The sequence below is a fragment of the Astatotilapia calliptera genome, chromosome 3, assembly GCF_964374335.1.
Source record: "Astatotilapia calliptera chromosome 3, fAstCal68.1, whole genome shotgun sequence".
NCBI lineage: Eukaryota > Metazoa > Chordata > Actinopteri > Cichliformes > Cichlidae > Astatotilapia > Astatotilapia calliptera.
This window is the reverse complement of record NC_137424.1, coordinates 20,556,275-20,574,231: the sequence shown is the minus strand read 5'-3', so window position 1 is coordinate 20,574,231 and position 17,957 is coordinate 20,556,275. Positions and strand designations below refer to the sequence as shown.

Here is a 17,957-nt window from a genome sequence, read left to right as displayed (position 1 = left end):
TTATCACAATTGTGCAAAAATACAGGCATGAAAGCTTAAAGTGCGCGATCACAATAAAGGTGACGCTCAGAGACTGACTGAGTGATCTGAGAACTCATCAGCCCTCATCACTGCCTTCACTTACTTGCTGCTATGGGTGCAGGAATAACATAGTTATGCAGTTATCTGGGACTCTCCACCATTTGACCTTAGAACTGAAGAAGCTTCTCGGATGAGAGGTGAAACGTCTTCAAGTAACTTAAAGAAGTCCAGACGCTTTTCTTTACAAGCTCCTTTGACCAGTTATGCAGTTACTTTCTCAGTCTGCTAGAGCCTCCACTTGAACGCAAGAACCTTCATTTATCTTCTCAAACGGAATTCAAAATGTTTTTTACAAATTGAAGGATTAAGATATAAATCGCAGAAGCATCGATCCACACATTCAAAGAAGAACAACCCAACAAACTCTTCATAAAACTCCAAGAGATATGAAAATCTTTATTTCTGTCTATTCTGTGTTGTTAATAACATCACATCTTCACATAGTAGCAAAAACATATTAAACAAACATTAATCTCAACATGCATACTGTACTTCAAGTTTCTCTCATGGAAAGGCCAGTGTTACTTTTATAGTACCCTTTCCATAAATATCATAAATATCTTTACCCATGTAGTGGAATTATTTTATTTTTTCATTTTAGTTAACAAGTGTAATGTGACCACATTCACTTTTTATCAGGACAAGCTACACCACCACGGTGGTTAGCATACAATAACACTGCCTTGTTCTCAAAGCTTCTTGCTAACTGTACTTTTTTCTGAGATGTTCTCTTTAAGTAAGGATACTGAAAGTGTAAGCAGTGTATACGGTCACATCACGTGCTTAAGGTTGTGTTAGCACTGATAATTCCTTCACAGTTCTTTAAAGATGCTGAAGTCATCATATCAGCTGTAAATGCAGTGCTGCTGCTGTCCTTACGCTATACTTTCAAGCATCACACTTTCTTACTGACCAGTTTATTTCCACTTTTTATGCTCTAGTATGGTGTGACTGAATGAAGTCAGCAAACCAAATTCTGTCCATCTGAGGATGAGAAGAAACTTGCATGAAATGGGAAGAATGAGATGAAGATGGCTCCTATGCTTTAGACGTGGCACTGTTTCTGCCATTGTAAGTACGCTAATGCTTGAAAGATCCATTAAAAGTCTGACACTTCACTCTTCAGCTGGAGCGTCCATCAAGTTTTACATTCCAGGTTTCCTCGTTAGGATTACGACTCAGACGATGATGTGAAAAATTAGTTATTACATTAAACCCATAAAATCAACACTGGCAAAAAAGCCGTGCACTTCACAGAGCAGCTTTCTATGGCCGAGCAGCTCCTGCAGGTGTAAGGTGTAGGTGTCACAGCACTCTGGTCCAAAGAGGTTATGTGCAGCATGCAGACAGAAAATGGCTTTACAGAATATGACTGAATGTTGAGGCACCAAAACACACTCAGTCTGCCCCTCAGTCTGATCAAGAAGAAAACCTGACTGAGCGCTTCATAACATCAGTACGATGATGTCCCAGAGGCCATGTTCAGGTTATTCTCCCGTCCACACTGAGCGGGCGGAGCAGTGGAGTCTGCATTAGCTTTAACAGAAAGGTCTGATTTAAGCAGGTAAGCTGAATAGACAAGAAAAGCTAGAAAGCTTTATCAACTATAACCCCAGCGAGGACCTTGACAGGTGTCTTGTGTACAGGTGAAGGCTGGACAGTCAGCAGGATACCTTCCTAACATTTGTCATTCCCAGCATTGAACCGTTTCCTGGCACAGCCTCAGTGAAACAGAGCATCGTTTCCACCCCACAGTTACAGACAGGCTGTGCTTTTCTTTGGTAACACCGTCGAAAGAGAAGCCCCGTGTCCTCTCTCAGTAGCTGCTTTCGTGTCCTGTCAGGATGTACAGGCTGCTCAGTGCTGACGGGTCATCAGTCGGTGTGCTCTGAAGGATGATGGCTCTGCACATTGTCAGCAAATGAGAAGGAGATGAGTTGTAAAGGAGAACCAGAGAAAGGCAGTACTTTTTTTTTTTTTTTTTTTTTTTTTTTTTTAAATGACATCAGAAACAGCAGTATGCGACATTACGTGATGGCAGAGCTTCAGTTCATCCTTTGTCATTTTTTTTTTTTTTTTTTTTTTTTTTTTTTTAATAAATAGGACAGGGGGAATGAATGAGAGAGAGAGGGGGAGAGAAAGAAAGAAAACCCAAGGGGAGAAGAGACGGTGAGAAGGGGGGGGAAGAGAGACAAAAAAAAAAAAAACTCCTGGGTCACCTGTATGGAGAAAAAACAAACAAACAAACAAACAAACAAACAGAGGAGACAGCAAACAACAAAGAGCAACATAATAATAGAGAAAGCAAAGCACCATCACAATAAACTAGCTAGTCATAGATATCAGTATTTACTAAGTAATAAACGATATTGTGCAGCACGCAAGATAGACAGCGCACAGTGTGCTTTGAGGCAGCAGCCAAGAAAGCTTTAGTCCGCGTCTGTGAATACCCATGTGTGCATACCTGTGTGGATCAGCATGCTTGCATTCCAAAGGTTTCTCCATGTAATGATCTGCTAGGGAGTGTGGGGGGGCCACAGCCCCGTCCTCCAGGGTGTGAAGCGGGTATGGAGGAGATCAAAACTCCAGACATCCAGAGGCCCCCAGAACACAAGAGACCATGGAAGACCAACAGAGGGGCAGCCGCGCCACTGTCCCAGTAAGAGCTGAGGAGAGTCCCAGATGAGGGCTCACTCAGCAGCCGCGGAGCAGAAGCCAGGGGGGGTTGCAGTGACGCGCCCGTGAGCTCCGCCGGCCCCCAGCTGCGCCTGAGTGACCGAGCCCTAGGCCGAGAGGCCGGGGGCACCCCACCTCCAAAGGGGCCCGAGCGAGCCCCAGGCCCCAGGCCCCGACAAGCGGCCGCCAAGGAGTGAGCCGGTGTGTACCCGGACGCCCACCCCCAGACACAGAGAACCACCAACACACCGACACCTGAGGGAGTCCGCCACCGGCAGGGGAAGTGGTGGTGGGTGGAGATAGGCCTCCAAACCTTGGAGGGCCTGAGGTGTCCCCAGAGAGGTGGCATCTGATACCCAACCTGACATATAGACACAGACATACAGGCACACACAGACACAAACATCCATTCCCACCCTCATGCTCTCATATGCACTCACTCCACACTCAACCAACGTGGAGACAGACATAAAGAGACGCTGTACACACAATCACACTCCCCAAGCGTACCCTACAAACCGGGTCTAGGTACCCTTGCCCCTGGAGGGGGGAATTGCACCCAGACCCAGGTGGTGTTACCCTTTTCCCTGCGGTGGGGAGAGGCAGACCACCCCGACTCCGCAGCAGCAGGGAGGCCCCACACCCCAGACCGCAGTCGGACGGCCAACTCCTCCTACTAGCCCCCCCGCTCCAGCAGGCCGCAGAGAATGGGGGTGGGAGAAGACTCCAAACCTCCCTCCACCCGCTCATTGTAGTGTTGATGCATATGTGTTCTAAGGTGCAATTAAAACCCAGGAGGGCATGGAGCTACCTGCCAAGGAGCAGCAGGTAAGCGCATGGTCCCTCCTGCTAGCCCTCAATGACTAAGTGTATTTAAAATTGAGAGGTGGGCAACGACGTCAGGGGTGAGGTATACACCCTGATGGTGATTTGGACTCCGTGATTGTGCCCACCCCCAAGATCCTATATGTATGTGTAATGAGAGTGTGAATAATGTGAATGTCTAAGTTGTGGAATAAAATTGAGGCAGAGGCAGCCAGAAGGGGACGGGGGGGGGGGTAGCCTCCTCCGCACCCTGGTGACATACCCCCACTCCAAGGCCCTGCATGTGTGGGTGGTTGTGGAGGAGCGGGAAGAGGGAGGCAGCTGGAGATGGGGAGGGAAGGAAGGGAGGGGCAGGTAACCCCTCCCTGGGGCCAGCTCCCCCGCTGACCCCAGTAGGCACTCCCACCCTCCGCGACCCGCCAGGGAAGGGGGGCCCAGGCCCATCAGACCGGGGCCCAGTGCAGTAGCGCCCCCCGGCTCCACAGAGCCCGGGACAGTCCACCCAACCCCACCACAGAGAAAACTGCACCCACCCCACCAACCACACATCTTCCAGACTACATAAGACGGTAAACGCCCAGGCTGAGATCTTCCTCCACCTCTCCTGTATCTCCCCCTCCTGCAGAGAGTTCCTGAGAGAAGAAAGCTCCTGCCAGATGTGACCATCCCCCCCACCAGTTGAAGAGCCCCCCAGGCGGCTCGATGCACCGGCGGCACCCTGCTCCAGGGCCGGGCCCCCATGCACCCACCCGCCCACAACCCCGGCAACACACCAACCAGGACCCGAGCCCCCGAGGCCCGGCCCGGGCCCCCGCCCAGAGACGGAGCACCCCCAGAACCTCACGCCCATCCCGGACCCACCCAGGGGCAGCCAGGTTGCCAGGTCAGTAACCCACGTCCGTCAGCACAGACCCTCCCCTAGCCCCGCTGCACGCAGCCGCGAGGAAACAGTCACCTGAGAGCCAACAGAGCCCTCAACCGGACGTGACCGCTACCCCGGGTTGAGCCCCCCAAGGAAGATGCCTCCGGGGAACCCCCCGACGCCCTAAGCCTGTCCCTACCCCCTCACCAATCACAACAGTGAAGGCGGGACCAAACTATGACCCCCCACCCCCACTAGGTGATGGAGCTGATAAAAGGGGCCCAGAGCAATTGATCTGATGTGGTGGCAGAGGCTGTGTCAAGACTAATGTAATCTAATAGATAATTTCTATATTGGTTAGAATTAAGATTATTTTTATTTTTCCAGTTCATGAGGACTGTTTTCTTGGCTATGCATAGGGCAGTGAAGATCATATGGGCTATATTCTTTTCTGAAGTGACATTATCTAAGCTGCCCAACAAACACACTAAGGGGGAGGTTGGAATGTTACATTTCAGACACTTTGATAAGTCTTCACATATCTCGCGCCAAAACTTTTGCACTGGTGGACAGAACCAAAGAGCGTGGATGTAATTGAGAAAGGCAGTACTAACCTAAAGCCAGTGCCTCCACCTGCTTCTACTCCTCCCACCTCTAGTACTAACACTACTCTACTGATACTACAACCACTGTAGTTTGACTTTAATGCTACACACTGGTACAGTACTGGTACACTTACTGGAGTTTTACTCCTGTTCCTGCTCATCACCACGCCTACTACTTTTTTAAACTTTATGATAAGTGTGAACATTTACACACCAGCATACAAACAAGTTTAAAGTAGAAAAAAGGAAGCAAAGAGCTGAGAAATACATAAAACATAACACAGAAGAAAAAGAAACCTTTGCAGGGATTCCTTCTACACCCAGTTTGAGTAAAAACTAACTGAAACACAAGGAAAGAAGATAAGATCAACTAAATAAGGGTTGTATAATAATACTTAGTACTGGCAGCCACCAGCACTAAGCCTCAGCCTCCCAGTAGACACACCTATGGTACCGATTTAAAATCCTACATGTCTTTGTTCTCAGGTTATCACGTTCACAAACTTTGGTGTCCACGCTATTTGCCTGCCAGGCTGACAATGATTTAGATCACAGAAACATTTTTAAGCTGTTATTCCTGGTTTCACAGTGGAAAACTCCGGGTAACGTCCATTATCTTTGCTCCTGTATAAGACTTTCCTGAATGCTGAGGTTTGGTCTTCCACATGAAATTCAGTACTTTTGTTTCAGTTTCATTAATGATGCATTGATTTTGGACATCGATGTAATACATATGTGATACACGACAGTCTTTGAGTCCGTCCTTCTCATATATAATCCCACTGTTTTTGCACTTCAGATGATTCCAGTAATGACTGATTTAAAAAAGAAAAGTGAAATATTTCTAATGAACTCACCACGATTCTTATTACAAACTTCATTAAGAGCTGCTGGATCAACAGGGGTGTCCTGGATTTGTTAGTAATATAATATAGTAATATATTATTATTAGTTTTAATTATTTAGTCAAAAATCAATTCCAGACTGCTCTGAGCAACATGCTGCAGCGAGAGTCCTGACAGGGACTAGAAACAGAACATTTATTGGCTCCCTGTTTTATCCAGAATAAAAGATTCAAAATCCTCACATAAAAGGTTTTGAATAATCAGCCCCTGTCTTATCTTAATGACCTTATAGTACCATATCACCCCATTAGAGCACTTCGTTCCAAGTATTTAAAAGTAAAATGGGAGCCAGACCCTTCGGTTTCCAGGCCCCTCTTGGTAAATGGTAAATGGACCGGTTCTTATATAGTGGTTTTCTACTCTGAGCACTCAAAGCTTGCCTCATTCACCCGTTCACACCCATTCATACTCTGACGGATGCACCGAAGAGCAACTTTCATGCAGGATATCTGGCATGTAGACGGGGAGTAGGTGACCTGCTCCCCCACCTGAACTACAGCCACCACTTCTGTGGAACCAGCTTCCAGTTTGGGTTTGGGAGACAGACACCCTCTCTACTTTTAACATTAGGCTTCAAACTTTCCTTTCTTCCCTGAATCCTCCCTTAGTTAGCCTAAGTCTAGGCTGCTGGCGGGTTCCCGTGATGCACCAAGTGTTTCTTCTTCAGTCGCCCTTTTCACTCACTATCTATTTAATCACCTCTCTGCATTCAATCATTAGTTGAGAATATTCTCTGGCTCTCTTCCCCAGATTGTCTTTGTCCCGTCTTCCTCCTCTCACCCCCCCAACCAATCGCAGCAGATGCCCGCCCCTCCCCCAGCCTGGTTCAGGTTTTCACCTGCTAAAAGGGAGTTTTTCACCTTTGTGCACCATAATTGCAGGGCCTTTATCTTAAAATATACAGTGTCTTGAAGTGACTATTGTTGTGATTTGGTACTAGCATAAAGAAAATTAGCACTAAGGAAAGTAGTTTTCTGTACAAAGTGTCAGGTAGACGGTAGTTGGTAACTTTAATGGCTGTTTTTCTTTGGAGGGCTGCATGCAAACACATAGGCTGCATTTCCTAAATCCTTGGATCTGAGTAACCAACAGAACAAACACTCTAGTGTGACTCCTGCTTTAATGCTACCATTAATGCTAGCAGTATTCATGCTACTTCCACATGCTACTCTGAAAATCACTTCCAGGTCTATTAACAATAGTATCAAGAAAAATACTATCCTGATTACTTCTGATGTACTAGGATTACTAGTTTCTCACAGTGATTGATAGCTCTTGTCAGCATACAGTTAACATACCTGTTTGTTCCCAGAACTCTGAACACACGACTCTCATCTGTAATTTCTTGTGTTACCTGCACATAAAGTGAAAATTCACATGTGTAATGACTTAGAACTAATATGATAAGCACATGATACGAGCTCAGCCAACGTTGGATGAATTTACTAGTTCATCACCTCATCTGAATGGAAACTCCTCCCTTTGAGGCCATGCTTCCAGAACGCCAGCACACTATCCTGCAAGCAGACTGACAGAACAGGAGGTGTCACTCAGCTTTCAGGACACACATCAGCTCTCATTCACTTTGTTTGTCACATCATCATTTCTACCTAGTGTTTCAATGGGGAAGTCAAAGACTATTTCTGCAGCCAGCTGTCTGGATGGAAGTCCTTGCAGGTTCACGATCTTTACAGTTCCTGTCCAAACAGTACACAGATTGAGAATGAGCATGAAAGACATTTGAAGGATTCACAATAGGCGAGGGGACTTACTTTCCAAGGTGATGAGAACAGTGTCTCGGTCCAGCTGGGTTACCTGCACGACTCTGAGTGCTCCACTATCTCCTGATGCACGGAAAGAAGGAAGCTTGTTGCAACAAGTTGAAGCTTGAAGCTTCAGGAAGTCAGCAGAGACACGCAGAAACGGTCCTACCTGGCACTGGAACAGGAGCGCCGTTCAGCTCTATAATATCAAACCTGAGCTGTTGGCCGGTTGGTGGTTTATCATTACTACAGTCTCTCACTCCAACACACAGCTGAGAAGAGAATCTGGGAGTCTGATGGCGAGTTGCTGTGAAACAGTCACCAAGGAAAACAAAAAAAACTAAATAAATTCTCATGGATGGTTAAGTGATGCTTGTTAAACCTGAGCTGAACCTGTTCATACAACCGTCAAAAACAGCACAACAGAATTCTTGTATGATTATTAAATCTTGAGATTAAAGATAAACCGATGCCATCCACCCATCCATCCATCCATCCATCCACCCACCCATCCATCCATCCATCCATCCATCCATCCACCCGTCCATCCATCCATCCATCCATCCATCCATCCATACATCCATCCATCCATCCACCCGTCCATCTGTTCGTCCAAACATCCATCCATCCATCCATCCATCCATCCATCCGTCCATCCATCCATCCATCCATCCATCCATCCATCCACCCGTCCATCCATCCATCCACCCGTCCACCCATCCGTCCATCCATCCATCCACCCACCCATCCCTCCATCCATCCATCCATCCATCCATCCATCCATCCATCCAGCCGTCCATCCATCCATCCACCCGTCCATCCATCCATCCATCCACCCGTCGATCCATCCTTCCATCCATCCATCCATCCATCCATCCATCCATCCATCCATCCCCTAACTGCACGTCTTTGGACTGATGCCACTTTTCCATAATGTTGTGGCACAGGCGTGTTTCTCCAAGCAGCACTGTGTTAGGACTGCAGACAGGCTTAACACAGAGCTCTGTTCTCACAGTACATACATTATCGTTATGAAATGTGCGAGACATTCACAAAAAAACTGTCAATTATCTGTGCTATGTGATCTAATGGTGCATGCTGGCGTTGAACTGTGTGCTGATAACACTGTTCCTGTAGCACAGAAAACACATGGTAACCATTCAGTTACACGAGCTTGGACCCAGAGAAGGTGCTGTTGGTGTTTTTGGACGGCGTTTATACAACGTTTCTTTTATTTAGTCTCTAAAATCTTGTTGGGCTTGAATAAAAAGTATGCATATGTTATTAAAAAAAATCAATTACATTCTTCAGCTTCAGATTTTGATATGCTGTCTGTCTACTTTTATGTAATCCAGGTCTAATGGCTGGTTTGCATTGTGGAAATAGGGTTAGAGTTAGAAAGGAAGACATTTATTCAGGTGGCAAGTTCGACATATCTGTACAAACCTTTAGATGCATGAACTTTTGAAGAGGCTCATACCACAAGAGTAAAACCAGGCCAGATGGGACAGCCCCGCACAGATATGTACTATCTGTGTATGGGTTTCTTGCTGAAACAGAGAGAGCAGGACTAAGTGTCTGCAGTTGTTCTCCGTGAACAAACAGACTGATGTGATATTATTCTGTTATTATATGTTACCTTATAGATGTAATCAAAATAGTTGAATTATGATATTGTTGTAGATCATATTATACCCTTTAAAATAGAGTGTGTGATCTGTATGTAGTTTAGTTCTCATTATACTTTTGAGTTAACAGAACATATTCACATATTAGTTCATTAGATAAATGTGCATCACTCTGTATCCTTGATCTGCTGGGAATGTGTTACACTGTTTTCTTGACATGCTTAATTGTTGAATCATGAAGAGAAGGTTGTAAGCAGGAGACTCTGTGTCTAAAGACAGGGGAGATAGACAGACCACATTCCACACCCCCACCTTACAGAAAGCAGAGAAACAACTGCCGAGGTCATAACTTAGGCGCTGTAACAGAGAAAAAATGTGATGTTTTGGCTTTTACGACTAGCTGGGGGCCACTAGAGACTATAAAAAGCTGAGCAACCCGTCGCCATTTTGAGACATGTGCCTGACCCTCTGGTAGCATCTCTCCCGTCCGGACGTTGTAATGCTCTTATTGTTGAATTGTATGCAAATAAATGATTGTTGATTGAGCATTGATACACCGAGTATTGTCCCTCCTTCAGCCCAAAGATTCAAAGAACTGCGTGTTTTCAACACTGACCAGAGTAACTCGGCATTGCTTACCTACACTGCACCTCCTACAACCTTTAGTGTCAGGAATCTTTACAGATATGGTAAACTTTCTGTGGCCAACAGAGAATATCCAGGTCAGAACAAGCAGACAAAATTGGGTTTACAGTATCCTCCTTCCTCAAAATCAAGTGGTAGCATCATACATGACATTATTAACACTGCTGCACCTACAGCTCCTGTTTCCCTGCATCTGTGATGGCGTGTCGTACCTGAGACTGATCCGCTCAGTGAGGCGGTTGGTGCTGAGCGACAGGCTGCTGTGTTTCTTGTGCAGATGTCCTTTCTGTTCAAACAGAGCTGGCAGGCTGTGCGAGTAAAGCTGGGACGACTTCCCTGCAGGATGGAGCCTTTTTAGAGCAGCATATTATCGAGTGGACACAATGTTCTCCGTTTGTGTCACGCTGTTTGTTACCTGATACGGACATCAGCACATTGTTCATAACATATAGCCATATACATCGCTGAGGGAGGAGCTGTGGGGAAAAGACAAGCAGTTCACTGAGACTTCAAACATCCAGCTTCAGTCATCAGACTGTTCCAGAAACATCATTTCCTGGTTTTCAGTGCTCCTCCTTTCATCAGGAGCTGCACTCCTTACTCAGGTTTTTCAGGGTGATGCGATTAATGACTTGCACTTTTTTGTTATTACTTGCATTTTTACACAATGCTCTTCTACTCTGACTGACACTTTCAACTACCAGCTTGACCGCGCATCACTCTTTTCTACCTCAAAACGACCAGTTACACATGTCTGCATGAATTCTGCACGCACGTTTGCACTACAAGCTGCACACAAACACGTGCGCACATCCATGATTTACTCCAAACCTAACTTAACCTTCGTCGCTTTTTAACTTTCAACCCCTTCAGTGGAAACATTGGGAGAAGTTTGCCAGTGTGGTATTATAATATTATTTTATGCCACGTTAGACCCCTAATTGAAGATTGTGAATTATTATGTAGTTTTAGTTTGCATTATTCTCCTGAATTAGAAGAAGCTGATAACTATTGCATTTGTTAAACTGATTTGCATTACATTAGACTGCTGATTTATTGTGAATGAATGATATTGTTTCATGATGCATTATACTGCTGAGTTATAAGAAATACTGTTCGCAGAAAGTCATCGCCTTATTTGTCTGATTAGAAGAGAACAGAACATGCTGGAGTTTTCTGCCCCATCTCAGCAGGAGCAGATAAACAGGGAGCCAAGGTCGTAGCTTAGGCGCCGTGTGAGAGAAAGCATGTGAATGTTTAGGCTTTTATGATAAGGTGGGGGCCACTAGAGGCTATAAGAGTTTGATCAATGCTCCACCATTTTGAGATCTGATGCTGTCTGCGTACGGTGTCCATCTCCCACGCGTGTGATCATTAAAATCATCGTTTGACTCAACCCGGTCGGACCAGTGTTGTTATTGTGGTTTTTCTTCTTGTATCCATCCCCAATATTTGAATCCGTAACACCATCAAACTCGTCGTTGGAGGGGAGAGGGAGGGGAAACAGGAGGACAAAGGATGGCGGGAACAACTGAGCTGTAGTGCTTTTTTTTTTTTCAACTGTGCAATATTTGCAATATTGTTTTATATTCGACCTTTTTTGTGGGGCAAATAATATTGACACCAGTCATTTTGTGTTTTTCTGAAATTATTCTGTTATTGTGTACAAAATATTAAAAAAATTCAGCTATATATGTTGATGCATGCTTTTATTACCAGTCGCATTGATTGCTGTAACGCCCTGCTCTCTGGTCTCCCCAAAAAGAATATATCACCCTTACAACTTTAACAAAACTGCAGCTCGTGTGCTGACGAAGACCAGAGGGCGGGCCCACAGTACACCGGTTTTAGAATCGCTGCATTGGCTCCCCGTGTATTTCAGGATCGATTTTAAAGTTCTTTTATTGGTTTTTAAATGTCTTAATGGTCTGCTTCTCTCAATGACTATCGCCCTGTAGCCCTCACCTCAGTAGTGATGAAGTGCTTTGAACGCCTGGTCAGAGACTTCATCATTTCTTCACTACCAGACACACTGGACCCACTACAGTTCGCTTACCGTCCAAATCGTTCCACAGACGATGCCATCTCTCATCTCCTCCACACATCACTCACTCACTTGGACACTAGAAGGGGGAATTATGTTAAAATGCTCTTCATAGACTACAGCTCTGCATTTAATACCATAATTCCCTCCACACTCACCACCAAGCTGGAGCATCTGGGACTCAGCTCATCTATGTGTCAGTGGATCTCCAACTTCCTAACTGGCAGACCACAGGCAGTAAGGATGGGCGGACATGTCTCAGCCTCCACCACTCTCAGCACTGGAGCCCCCCAGGGGTGTGTTCTGAGCCCCCTGCTGTACTCTCTGTACACATATGACTGTGTGGCCACTACCAGCTCCACCACCATCATCAAGTTTGCTGACGACACCGTCGTGGTGGGCCTGATCTCTGATAACAACGAGACGGCCTACCTGAAGGAGATTAGGAATCTGGAGAACTGGTGCCAGAGGAACAACCTCCTTCTAAACGTCAGTAAGACAAAGGAGCTGATAGTGGACTTCAGCACTAAGCAGGAGAGGAACTACCAGACCCCCGTCATCAACGAGTGCCCAGTGGAGAGAGTGGACAGCTTCAAATACCTCGGAGTTCACATCACGCAGGACCTGTCATGGTCCTGTCACATCAACACCGTGGTGAAAAAGGCCCGACAGCGTCTCTACCACCTCAGACGCTTGAGAGACTTCCAACTGCCCTCCAAGGTGCTCAGGAACTTTTACTCCTGCACCATAGAGAGCATCCTGACGGGAAACATCTTAACCTGGTTCGGGAACAGCACCATGCAGGACAGACGAGCTCTACAGAGGGTTGTGCGGTCAGCTGAGCGCACCATCCGCTCCGAGCTCCCTGACCTGCACTCAATCTACAGCAGGCGGTGCTGGACCAAGGCCAGGAAGATGGTGAAGGACCTCAGCCATCCCAACAACAGACTGTTCTCTCTGCTGAGGTCAGGAAAGCGATTCCGCTCCCTGAAGACCAACACAGAGAGACTGAGGAGGAGCTTCTTCCCGCAGGCGATACGGTCTCTCAATCACACCACCACACAGTACTGACCCACACATATGGTTCTTACACACACACTGGACTTTCTGGACATTGTTTTCACTTCATCACTTAAATCACTTTAAGCATATTTGCACTGCACAAGACATAATGTGGATTGCCCAACACTGGTCACTATATTCTTCATTTCCAGTTAATACTTGTACAGCTGCTGTTATTGTGTATATATTTATTTATTTATATTTCTTCATACATTCTTATATAGTTCTATATTGTGTATTTTGTTGTACAGATATTTTATTTTCAACTTTAATTTATATATTTTATCTTATTCTCCCAGTTAAATTTACCCTTCATTCTAATTTGTGTTGTACAGTTATTTCATTTTTAACCTTAATTTATATCTTATTCCCTCCTAGTTAAATTTACCCTTTTTAATTTTTCCTATTTATTTCCTATTTATTTCCTATTTATTTCCTTTTTTTTTTTTCTTTAGGTCACGAGCAGTTGTCCAAGCATTTCACTGCATATCGTACTGTGTATGACTGTGTACGACTGTATACGTGACAAATAAAATTTGAATTTGAATTTGATTTGGGCCGTCTTATCTCTCAGATCTGCTTTTACCATATGAACCCTCGCGGACCTTGAGGTCCTCTGGTACTGGCCTTTTGACTGTTCCCAAAGACAGCACACATACTCATGGAGAGGCAGCTTTTCAGGGGTATGGTCCTCGTCTGTGGAACAGCCTTCCGGAGGAGCTCAGGGCCGCAGAGAACGTACATGTTTTTAAGAACAGGCTCAAGACCACCTTTTTAATTTATCTTTCACCTAACGTTTATTTATTTTATGCTTATTTATTCTATCCTGTTATTCTATTTATTAATTTAGGTTTTACCTAATATTTATTGATTTTATTCTTACTCATTTTTTATCTTCTTACTATTTCTATTGTATCCTGTTCTTATTTACTTTATCTTTTTACCCTGTATATATCCTATTGTGACATATCTCCAGTGTTTCCTCGGAGGGGGCTCTCTGCACCGGGGCTGTGATCGACCGTGGCTGCTGGGGCTCTGGGGGTCCTCTCAGCCTGGCTGGGGGGGGGATATGGGTGCATTCATGATTGTTTATGTTAATGAGAGTGTGGGGGGTTAGTTGGAGGGTGGGGTGGGGTGCTTTTAACCATGTAAAGCACTTTGTGCTACTTTTTTTGTATGAAAAGTGCTTTATAAATAAAGATTGATTGATTGATTAATTTCCCAGCTTTGGTCATTATATACAGTATTTTGGAGACAGAGAGTTACAGACTCTCTCCCAGACCACGGACTCATAATACAAGTCAGAGCTTTATAAAAAAAAAAAAAGTTGTGTTTTCTAAATTGGAGTTCAAGTTATTTGTACTTCCAATAGTGTTAACATACTACACAGGTCATGAACAAGATTTCTTTTACATTTTCATTGTAAATGGGCTGAAGCAGTTAATTAAAAGTAGTCTAACATAAATGTAAACGCTGTAATTTGATTATTTTAATAAACCATGAAACTTGGATGGATTCGATGCCGGCGTGACCACAGTGCACACGTCTGCTGTCGCTCACAGTGGTCCAAGGAACCGCTCAGGGAGTTTGTGTGTTCGCTCAGACACCTGAAAAATTAGAGGGAACATTGGGCCTATGACATTCAATACCCAGTTATTAAAATGTTAAGTGTAAATCATCCCCAGCCCACAATAGCAGCTGAATTTACTACGATTTCAGATCTTTTTACACGTCAATAAGAAACCACCGATGTGTAAAACAGGCTGACAACAGAATGACGTAAACCACACTGCTGCAACTGTGCAGCTCTCAGGTTTTATCTATTGTTTCTCTGTGTGGCCAGCAGGGGGAGGTGTTTTTTTTTTGTTTTTAAATATTAATGAAAACATTTTTCATGAAAGTTGCAAATTTGTTATCTGTTTTTATGACATTTTTCACTGTGGATTACAACAACATCAACATTAGAAAATGAAATACATTTATAGTAGGTGATCATTAATCACTATTATTGGCACTATTAAAGGGCCCCAAAAATCAAACTTTGCTTAGGGCACCACGGAGGGCCAACCCTTTTTACACTTCAACGATTGTACACAAAATACAATCATCCATCCTTCTATCTATTTATTTTTGTCCACTTATATAATTCAGCATCACAGGGAAGCTGGATCCCAGTTGTTTTTCACAGAGGGCCAAGCAGTGGAGGGAGCTGCCGACCTCCCAGCAATACATGTAAAAGCTTTATTTTATGCTGACTCTGGTCATCTTTATCTATCATAAAAATTTGCTTCACGATCTGAAACACGTAAGTGTGGCAAATATGCAAATAGCTAAGAAATCAGGATGGGGTAAATCGTTTCTCACTGCACTTCTGTTAGGCGACTGAATAAAAACACAAAGTCAGCAGTCTGGCTATGAATGTCTTTAATGTTTCCAAGATCAGAATCACATCAGGGTGTACAACCTCACCCCTGGCACCGTTGCCCACCTCTCAATTTTAAATACACGTAGACATTGAGGGCTACCAGGAGGGGCTATGCGCTTACCTGCTGCTGAGTAATTGCATATGAGAGCATGAGGGTGGGAATGGATGTTTGTATCTGTGTGTGCCTGTTTGTCTGTGTCCATATGTCAGGTCAGGTATCAGACGCCACCTCTCTGGGGACATCTCAGGCCCTCCAAGGTATGGAGGCCTATCTCCCCCCACCACTCCCCCTGCCAGTGGCAGACGCCTTCAGACATCGGTGCATTGGTGGTTCTTTGTGTCCGGGGATGGGCGTCCAGGTACTGCTTGTCGGGGCCTGGAGCCTGGGGCTCGCTCGGGCTCCTTCAGGGTGGGGTGCCTTTGGCCTCTCAGCCTGGGGCTCGGTCACTCTGGCACAGCTGGCTGCCGGCGGAGCTCACGGGCACGTCACGTTTAAATCATGCTTTTTATCCGTTTTTGTTTTTTAATGTTCTGTAAAGAACTTGGGATCACCTTGTTGTTGAATTGTGCGATATAAATAGACTTGCCTTGCATTTTGGCTGCTACCTCAAAGCACACTGTGCGCTGTCGATCTTACGTGCTGCACAATAATATTCAATATTTAGTATTTACAGTTATATTCACATAGATCATCGCGATGCTGTTGTTTATTATATTGCTCTCTTTTGTTTGCTTGTTTTCTCTTTTTTCTTTCTCAACAGGTGATCCAGGTGATTGATATGTGGATTTTTTGTCTGTTTGTTTTGTTGGCTTGGACAACTTCCTACCAGACCCGTGGAAGTGGAAGCTTCAGTGAAGAAAGATTCCTGCTCCCAGCCGTTCATTGGCTCGGCATTTTAAACCCCTAAAGGGTCACCTGGCCTGTAAATAAACAGGGCCAATAAAAAAAATCACAAGAATAATACAAAACTTTCAGCCAGTTTATCTTAATACATTAACTTATTCTTGTGTACACAGTAATTCATAAATAAATAATGTATATTATCAATAAAGATTGATCTAAACAGTTTAACTGCTATGTGCAGATAAAGGTTGCATAGCTTTAAAACATTTGCTATCCAGCAAATATCAGTCAAACTCAACACAAAGGTAACACAACAATCGTTCAAATTGTTTGGACCGGTGATCCAAATCAACTGGTGTTGGTCAAACAGATGTGTGGTAGACTTACTCTGAAGGAGCTGCTACCGACAAACCAGCAAATAAACACCAAATATTTCATCTGTGACATTTGTGAGGTTTCCTCAAACACACAATACATTTGTAACTTTTAATTTTTTCTGTTTTTGTGTCTTGCAAATAAACCTTTAAACTGATTTGAAATGATGTTATGCATTTATTTTTGGCCCTTATCTACGGTGGCCCTGAGAGGCCAAATGGACTGCAACTTAAGAAAACACCAGCAATAAAAAAAACCACTGCAAAAGCACAAAAAACACAACTGAAATAGGAAAAAAGAAAACACAAATACAAAAAACGAAAACACAAATAGGAAAAAACGAAAACACAAATAGGAAAAAAGAAAACGGAAGTGTTTCTGGGGAGACAATAGTAATTAGTAATAAACAGAGCCAGTGTGACTAAGTGGAGCTTGTGAGAGTGAGTGGATTGAAGAAAGTGAGGGACTCAGATGTGTCAGTTGGTTTGTCTTTGTTTTTGAGTGTGGAGGAGAGATTGGGTTGGTTTTAAAGCTAAGTTAAGAATATTCTGAATTTCAATTCATTTTTATTTACATAGCACCAAATCACAACAACAGTCGCCTCAAGGCGCTTTATATTGTACAGTTTAATTTCCAAAACTTGCATATGATCTTCAGTTTGCAGCTGGACTATCACATAGCAGCTGGAGCAGTCTCACATGGAGGCCAGTCCACTGCTGCCACCTGTGGCCAAGTGCCATAGCCTACTACTAGATGAACTTGTGACACACATCTGCAGTAGAGGCTGAGTGGCTGCTCTCACACCTGGAGCATCCAAATCGACCCACAAACACGCTGAAAGATGCAATGCCATCAATGTGGATTGTCAAGACTGAGAGACCTCTTCCCTCTGACCCCTCCCCAAACCCTCAAACCCTCCTACCCACCTCGACATACAAACTCTGTGTGGCTTCACGTGTTCTGTTGATGTTTACATGATCGAAATAACTTGAACACAAACACAAACAAACAAAGAGGAAGACCGCACCGGAAGGAAACAACTACAAGTCCCAGCATCCTCTGTGTTTAGGGAGCAGCAGTGAAAGTGAAAGTATTGAGCCTCCGTTCAGAGCAGCAGGAGCAGGAAGGTGGAGCTGAGGCAGGTGAGTGTTAACATGAATATGTTTCTTCTTATGACATAAAATAATTCCACGCTGTTCGTGTCTGTGGGTGAAATG

The 17,957-nt window shown here is 44.5% G+C and overlaps 2 protein-coding genes across 2 annotated transcripts in view; one reads left to right on the top strand and one right to left on the bottom strand.

The window, feature by feature from the left end:
- LOC113015973 (NACHT, LRR and PYD domains-containing protein 12-like) overlaps positions 1-17,957 on the top strand; it is a 748,422-nt gene that overhangs the window by 103,154 nt on the left and 627,311 nt on the right. The window lies entirely within an intron of this gene.
- On the bottom strand, positions 458-8,290 carry LOC145425241 (mitogen-activated protein kinase kinase kinase kinase 2-like). Its single transcript, XM_080298266.1, has 6 exons — positions 7,887-8,290; positions 7,727-7,798; positions 7,565-7,651; positions 7,412-7,482; positions 7,253-7,308; positions 458-1,985 (listed from the first exon to the last, which is right to left on the bottom strand). Exons 1-6 carry the CDS (start codon positions 8,071-8,073, stop codon positions 1,898-1,900), a joined length of 561 nt encoding a protein of 186 aa, XP_080154392.1. The 5' UTR covers positions 8,074-8,290; the 3' UTR covers positions 458-1,897.